This window comes from Octopus bimaculoides, chromosome 24 (assembly GCF_001194135.2).
Source record: "Octopus bimaculoides isolate UCB-OBI-ISO-001 chromosome 24, ASM119413v2, whole genome shotgun sequence".
NCBI lineage: Eukaryota > Metazoa > Mollusca > Cephalopoda > Octopoda > Octopodidae > Octopus > Octopus bimaculoides.
This window is the reverse complement of record NC_069004.1, coordinates 7862062-7870644: the sequence shown is the minus strand read 5'-3', so window position 1 is coordinate 7870644 and position 8583 is coordinate 7862062. Positions and strand designations below refer to the sequence as shown.

The 8583-nt window shown below is 33.4% G+C and overlaps 1 protein-coding gene across 3 annotated transcripts in view; it reads right to left on the bottom strand.

Annotated features, from left to right (window-relative positions):
- The window catches only part of LOC106878694 (iodotyrosine deiodinase), an 18823-nt gene that overhangs the window by 6623 nt on the left and 3617 nt on the right, over positions 1-8583 (bottom strand). The window contains exons 2-3 of one of the 3 annotated variants that reach the window (XM_014927982.2): positions 4592-4686; positions 2472-2711 (exon numbers count right to left, since the gene is read on the bottom strand). The exons of 1 other annotated variant lie outside the window; for it this stretch is intronic. In XM_014927982.2, the coding sequence (XP_014783468.1) occupies positions 2472-2711; positions 4592-4607 (256 nt within the window). In that variant the 5' untranslated portion in view covers positions 4608-4686. The remainder of the gene's footprint in view (positions 1-2471; positions 2712-4591; positions 4687-8583) is intronic. One more of the 3 variants, XM_014927980.2, reaches the window with a different exon arrangement.

Sequence of the window (8583 nt, the reverse complement as noted above, 5' to 3'; positions counted from 1 at the left end):
TATATATATATATATATATATATATGCATACACACACCACACAGCATACCTTCACATTTACAACGTACGAACGTGCGTGCTCACTAGTGCTCACGAGCACACATACACGCTCATCTATACAGATGTATGTATGTGTGGGCGCGCCTACCTTTCTTAAGTATGTAAGAAGTTTTCTCTAGATCAAATTCTGTTTGTTTCAATTGTTGTTGTATTATTCTTCAAGCATATCTACGTAAAGAAAACCAAAAACTATCTGAATGGGTGCAGAAAAGCGAAATTAATATACAAAATTTATATGTAATATATTTATAGAATTATTCTGAAGCTAGCTGGAAGCAAATCATTGCGTTTAATTCCACATCATAACTGATTAACAAAGATTTTTATTTCCCTTGAAAATCATATATAAGAGAGCGTCCATGAGAATTTGTTTCAATATTAATTTTATATATTTCTTTCGAGACTCATTATTAAAGACAGTAATTGCTTTGTTGAAATTGACTGTTTCTCCGGATTAGTCTGTGAGTATAGATATAGTTTTGTGATGGGAGTGGTCACAAGCGTACATGTAAGCTGAAGAGAGTATATGTACGGGTGGAGTGTGAACTAGGTGCAGTGGGAGATATATGGAGAAGAATGGAGAAGGGATTCATGTATAGTAAACAGAGTGTGTGGATGAATGTATGGTCAGACGTGTATCGGGGTAGGCGTAAGCTGAAGTGGGTACATCGTTGGGTGTAATGGCTGCAGGAATGCTGCATCCAGAAATTATGTGGTCGATTGTCTTTGGATGGTCTCTGCATATACGGTACAAATGGTCGCTTCCATGTTTTAGGACATTAATCTGGTTATTCCTAGCTGGAGTGGACTGGTCGCGAGCAGCAATGATATATCCCTCACATTTTGGTTTGAGACCCTTGCATATCAGCCATTGATCAATAAAGGTCCCCGATTCTACCCGGGTATTCATCAGGGTCCCCAATCCTACCCGGGTATTTGCCATGCAGTTGCCTTTGCTCCAATTCCTTCTTAATATATTTGAAGTTGATATGTTTAGCTATTTTTTGTTTTGCCTCGTCCGTTGGGGACACGTTTCCTTTGGGTACTGATACTTCTAGAAATATTTCTCGGCAGCAAATGTTTGTGTTTTTCGTTGCTGATATTTAACGTCCGTTCATTTGTTTGTTGAATGTAAACAGAAAGTCTCAGGCCTTCACTGGGAGTTGAGATTGTATTAACCCCAACTCCTAACCGATTTTTCTTTCTCGGGGGCTTTTCCCTGGGTAAATGTAACCTTGATACATTCGTCAATCCCAAATTCCATTTTGATGTCATCACTAAATTGTTTAAGTGTGTGTAGGAACGCTTACAGTTCGTTAATCAGTTCTTACAACCGTTTCAAGTCATCCATATTGAGATGAATAATTGCTGTCCCCATCATTTGTTTCATTCAGGAGCTTACTTAAAGAAATCACTGCTAACAGGACAACAAAGAATATATCGAGCTCCTTTGAGTATCAAATTGTTTCTTGGTTTTTCCTTGCCATGTTGGTCGTTTATTAGGATTTGTCACTCTATTTCTCAGTTTTGTACCACATATTTTGATTTAAACTGTAGTAACAGCAGCATACTATACTCCATTTAATAATGTGACTTTTAGTTCGTTTTCATTTATGATGGATTTAAGAGCAGGATTTACCTTGTAGATTATTTTGTAATTTTTGTTTTCACTATTGTGGTTCTTAGGAATGTCACTTGATCCATTCAGAAATTATTTACTTTTCAAGTTCTGTCATCTCACGTGTCTTATTGTCAACATTATTTATTTCTGAACTTGTCTTTTATTCAGCATTTTTATTCCCGAACCTGCCTTGTTGTCAACATTATATGTTTCCGAACTTATTTGTTATAAACATTATTCAGTACTGTTATTTTTTTAAAACTCGTTTTGTTATCAACGTTATTTCCAAACTTGTCTTGCTATCAACATTATTTATTTTCTAACTTGTCTTGTTCTCAACATTATTTATATCTTATCTTGCCTTGTTATCAGCATTACGCGCGCGCACACACACACACACACACACACACACACACAAACACAGACACACACACACACACACACACACACACACACACACACACACACACACACACACACACACACACACACACACACACACACACACACACACACACACACACACATGCACATACACTCATACATGCACTAACATACATTCGATAAGCTTCCACACACTATCCGTCTTCAAAATTAACACACAAGGTATTGGTCGGCTCTGAGCATCCAAGTTGCGGCGCAGTGGGACTGAACCTGAAACCATATGGTTGCAACGAGAGCTTCTTAACCTCAAAGCTATGCGTACGCCTTTCATAATATATACTTTATGGGTTTTTTTTTAAAGAAAGAACGTATTAGAAAAAATATATAAAAGAAACGGTGGTCGAACCTGCAGTAAGAATAAGGTTGTTGATAATTTCGATGGGTACAGGCTTTGAAGAGATAAATCGACAACTTCTTCTGGCATTCATTGTTTGGTAGAAGTCTTTTGATTTCTTCAGCATTTCCTCCTCTGAATAAATCTCCGGGTTGAATGGCGTCTGCGGGACGAGATCTTCAACAGGAACCAAAATCCTTGCATCGTTTTCATTTGTTATTGTTTCGTCATACATGTCTTCAGAATTTTCCGCTGTAACATGAAGAAGGAATGCTCGTGCTTGAGTTCTTTTTCATTTTGAATATTTCGTTTAGTCGAATACTGAATAAATAAATAGATAAATATAAATGGACAAAACAATAAAAAAAAAGACACAGGATTTCTTGTATTTTATTAAATACAATGAGTAGAGAGTTCCTTCAGAATATTTGTCATAACAGAGGGTTCCTGGAACAGCAATGGCTAAGAATAGTAAAACAGACTACGTTTACAAAATTATCAAAACGCAGCTTTTTCTGTCAGATAGAAAAGATTTTGATTTGAATGTTCCATTTTCCAACGTAATATTGAAGACTTAGACATAATTTGAAGAATGAATACGTGATTAAAAAAGCTTGCTTTGAATACACTTGGTCCCTTCAATGTGTTACCCCAGCGTGTCCGCAATCCTGTGATTTTAAACAAGTGAAAGAAATAACATAAAAGTTACATACAATACAGTCGTTGTTGTTTTTCTTTTTATACAACACTACTCTTGATGATGACACGGGAAGCATGTTATTTTCAACAGACGACCCTCTACGACGTTCACTATTTTCCTGAAATATGTGCTACATTCGTGAACGCGTTTAATCAATGTTTTCCCGGAATATGTTACCAATTCCGAACAATGCATAGAAAAGTGTCAGGAAGTGTATTCTTCATTGTCTGTGCCATCATGCATTATAAACGAAAGAATAATTGCTTTGCCGTTTTCCAGAAGGTTCCAGGAAACAACAAGGTAATTGCAGATTCCCAACACAAGCAGACGTTCATTATCAATTATGTTGGAGTTAGAATAATCCAATATATATTCGCTGGTCAAAAATGTATGAAGTCTCGATTACAATCGTACTAAACAAGCAGCAAGATTGAAAGGATTGCTCTGCAGTTTCTTATATATTCTATTGTACTAAAGGCGCAAGGCCTGAAGTTTAGAGAGGAGAGGCTAGTCAATCAGAATTTCTTCCCCCGGTTCAACTGGTATTTATTTTATCGATCCCAAAAGGATGAAAGACAAAGTCGATGTGTGCAAATTGAACTCAGAACGTGAAGTCGGAAGACATGATACTAAGCATTTTGTCTGGCGTGCTCGTCTGTGCCAAACAGCTTGCCAGTTCGCCTGTGCCAAACATCAAACCGGAAAATTTAAATGTTTACTCCACAAATGCTGCGATAATTATAATAAATAAATGCAGGTGGAGTATCATCGATGTGGAGTATCATTGATGTGGAGTATCATTGATGTGGAGTATCATCCATGTAGTTTTATCGCAGTTAACCGTGTCCTGGAATTTTGCCAAATATTTTTGAAAAGAATGGTTCAGGAAAACTATAAACAAGTCTGACACCTTCAAGATTTTGCAGATAAAGTCCATTTAAAAGATTCCGTTGGATGACGTAATGTAACACGTGTGTACTATAAGTGCTCAGGTTGGTCTACCGCTAAAACTCCGGGTTGAACTGAAACCAAAACAAAGGTGGTATTGTAGCAGCCTAGTTAATAATGGCTATAAGTGGTTCAGCATTAATCAACGGCCAGAGATTATTGTAGAGGATACTTGCTCAAGGTGCCGTGCGGTAGAACTGAACTAGAAATCATGCGGTTGCCAAACGAGCTTCTTAACCTCTCAGTCATACTTGCACCTATATAATGTCAGCGATAGATGAAGCTAGAACTAAAAACCCGCAGAGGCCTGGCACAATAAATTTGACAAAATAGAAAGAGAAAATATTAAATTTCACAAAACAGCAAGAGAAGATATTTGTTGATGGTTGATTTAAAAAGTGGACTTATAAGGAACAGGGTTTGCGATATTTCAAGTTAATACTAATTGTCAATATTTATGAAGAAGAGTGTAGCAGAAAATTACCTAATAAGGAAGCCATTTTCGTAATATCTGGAATTCAGAGAAAGTGGTCAAATTCTATTATATCTAAAAGCCGCAGGATGTTATTTATGTTCCATCTACAAAATGAAGGTGATTGTCACATTTTTATAAGATCGCACAGTTGGTTGCCGTTCAGTTTTGTTTCGTAACAAGATTTATAGCCATTCTCATTTTAAAATTTTATAAATACAAAATTATATACTGATATATCGGTTGTCAGTGATTGACTTATAGCGACAAATATATTCTAAATAATGCAACACGTCAGCAAAAGCATATTTTCTCCATGATGAGTTTGTTTTACGCCGCTAGTTTCCCAACTACATTTGCAGCACAGAAATGATAGACGTAAAACCTTCACAGGTTAAATATAACGATTGAAAGAAGGAAAGTATTCAATAACAAAAGAAACTGGACCCATTTTTACAGTAGTTTCTACGATTATATACCTCATATGAAATGAGGCAATATATTATGTTCTCAAGAATATATGTGCTGAGTTCGAGACTCAGTAGTGACATATATTTCCAGTGACGAAATTTGAATCCATCCGGAGACGTACCATTTCGATGGAACCACAAGGTTGCCGTTAAAACGGTAAAGAATAATATTGGTTTCGAATTTTTGATCAAGGCCAGAAATTTCCGGGAAGGGGCTAGGTCGGTTTGATCGACCAAGTGTTCAACTGGTATTTATTTTCAACGACCCCGGCGGCATTTGAACTCAGAGTGTAAAGACGGACGAAATGCTGCAAAGCATTTTCCCTGGATGTTGGCGATTCTGCCTGTTCACCGCCTCGAAAAGTAAAGATTAATACTACGATTTATCATCGTGAACAGACTTTCGATCAAAGAGATTCTAGCTGTGACCATCCCTTGTCTTAGCTGCATGTAGGACTATATTATCTAAAGTGTTCTATCCGCATATGAACGTATTATGATATTCGAAAGAGAAATACAGTAAATGAATATCTTTATAATTTTTATGGGTATATAATTTTGAAAGAAGAGAAGAAAAGGATATACACAGTTTACAAAGTATTATAACGTCTATGACAAATATAAGTATATGCATATATATATATTTATTTTATTTTATATTATATATTGTATATTATATTATATATTGTATATTCCATATTCTATACCCCACATTGGTTCTGCAGGAATATAAATAAAACATAAAAAACAGACAGTGTTGGAACTCTTTTAAACAAAATAATATATTCCTCTATACACAATCATACAACCCCCCCTTTTTGTATTTATTTTTACTCGCATATATATATATATATATATATATATATAACTATCTATAAAAATTATCATAATCTTCGTTTATGTACTAATATAGTCATTATAGTTGGTTGGTTGGTTGGCACTCCGTCGGTTACGACGACGAGGGTTCCAGTTGAGTCGATCAACGGAACAGCCTACTCGTGAAATTTACGTGAAAGTGACTGAGCACTCCACAGACACGTGTACCCTTAACGTAGTTCTCGGGGAGATTCAGCGTGACGCATAGTGTGACAAGGCTGGCCCTTTCAAATACAGGTACAACAGAAATAGGAAGAAAGAGTGAGATAAAGAGTACAGCAGGGTTCTCCACCATCCCCTGCCGGAGCCTCGTGGAGCTTTAGGTGTTTTTGCTCAATAAACACTCACACTGCACGGTCTGGGAATCGAAAACGCGATCCTACTACCGTGAGTCCGTTGCCCTAACCACTGGGTCATTGCGCCTCCACTACAGTCATTATAAATAAAGAAATAAGTAACAAAACAGAAATTTACTTAGATTTTCAGAGGAAAATAACATCATTGTTTATAAAGTTATACATTCATGCATTCGAAAAAAAAAAACAGAACCGGAAATATGTAATATGACACTATAAATGTTTCTAATCACTATAGAGTCTATTATAAATCTATTTGTATGTTATTGTTATTATTATTAAACATAATTTAAATGATCTTAAATGAAATAACCATTTCAGATGAAATAAAATAAAATAATTTAATTTATTTATAACTTTATAACTTTAATTAAATTATAAATATACTAATATAGATTTATACTTAAGATAAATACATTATAGTATTTGTAAATTTTAATCCAATGCTAGACAATTAAAATATATATAATATATGATATGATACTAAATTTATTTATTAATACACTGCAATATTATAAATATCGACATCGATATAGTAATTTAAACTTACTAATAAGTCGGTTCCAACAATTTTTTAAAAGATTTAATTACATCAAAACATGTGGATTACGTTGTATTTAAAGACCACAATGAAAATTGTGTTCACATCATCAACATATATATATACACACACACATACAAGAGTCTTATTATGTACTATAGATAAATAATAGTTATTTAGATAAATAATAGATAAATAATAGATAAATACTATAGATAAATAATAGTTATTGACATCTATCTGCATAAATATACTTCTATTTTTATTATCTATTTTATCAAGCCAATTAATATCTTCGTGTGTATTAGACCAAAGTTCATCATTTTCTTAAGTGCCAGTATATATTGTCTAAAATATTTTTACTTAATCTACCGAGGTCAAATCGGCTTGGGCAACTTAATCTAATTTTGGGGTTAGAAAAGAAATTCTCCTTGTGATATTTTAAAGTTATGCGAGGTTGCACAGGCGCAAATGGCGCTATTTTATCCTCAAAATCATAATCATTCATAATCTTCTTAGCTTCCAAGTTAATGGAGCTTAAAACAATTTTACTGATTACTTTATGATTACTAGTAATTTCATTCTTCATTAATACATGATATTCAAATATATCCATATTATATGTTTCCGGTTTTTTTCAGTCTGCGCACTAATCCCATTTTTTTCTTTTAAGGTCACATACCAAATATCTTAGATCCTTTAAATGTTCATTCTCCCAAGGAGATACTCAACGGATTAAATATGTTTCACAATAGATCATAAATCATTCTCAAAGGCTTCCAAATGGCGGTTTGGTGGTAGAAATTTCTTAATCTTCAAGTTCTTTCTAAAAAGTCCAATTTCTTCGTTATGAAGGTTAATTATCCGTTCGACTTCTTTATCATAGTACAATGCTTTTCATCGGATTCTATGGATGAATTCAGTAGTTTTAATAATTAGGTCCTTAATGTAATCCTTCCTCGGTTGTATAGAAATGTCTTTTAAAGATATGTCAATCTGTGATTTCTTCGTTTTACCAGCGAAAAACAGTAGTATATAAATAAATTCAGTACAAGGATAAACAATTTCCTTTACAGTGATGGAAAAATAATAGGCAGAAATATTTTTGGATTCGATTAGGATAATTAAAAGTAGACAAAAATGTTAATGATAGTTTTACTAGTTTTTATTTATTTTAACTGAAATATTTATTTCAATTTTTTATTATATTCTTAAATTATTTAATCTCACGCTTACAAATATATTTAATGTAATCTATTCTAGGATTTAACAATCTTTACATGAAATTTTATCTAATTTTGTCAAATATTTCCCTGAGAATATTCATATCCCAACACACGATTTTTTTAGAAATTCATTATTGGGTATGAATCGAAACAATTTGTAGGTTTAATATTTTTATATCTATTCTTATTATATTATATTATGTCAATTGTAATATAATATTATGTTATCAAATTATATTTAAAATATGTCAACTGGAAATTTTCATTTTTTTTTTAATTGCTGTGTATTGAATATAAATAAAGTCTTTTGGGTTGTGAAAGTCATCTTTGCCATATTGGGTAATTACTGAAAAACCAGTGGAAAATTGGATGTCTTTTTGCATCCCTATAAAGAAGATTGTTTTTCCTTGCATTGAATTTATATACATACACATACATACATACGTACACATACATATATATACATATACATATACATACATACATACATATATATATATATATATATATATATATATATATATGTGTGTGTGTG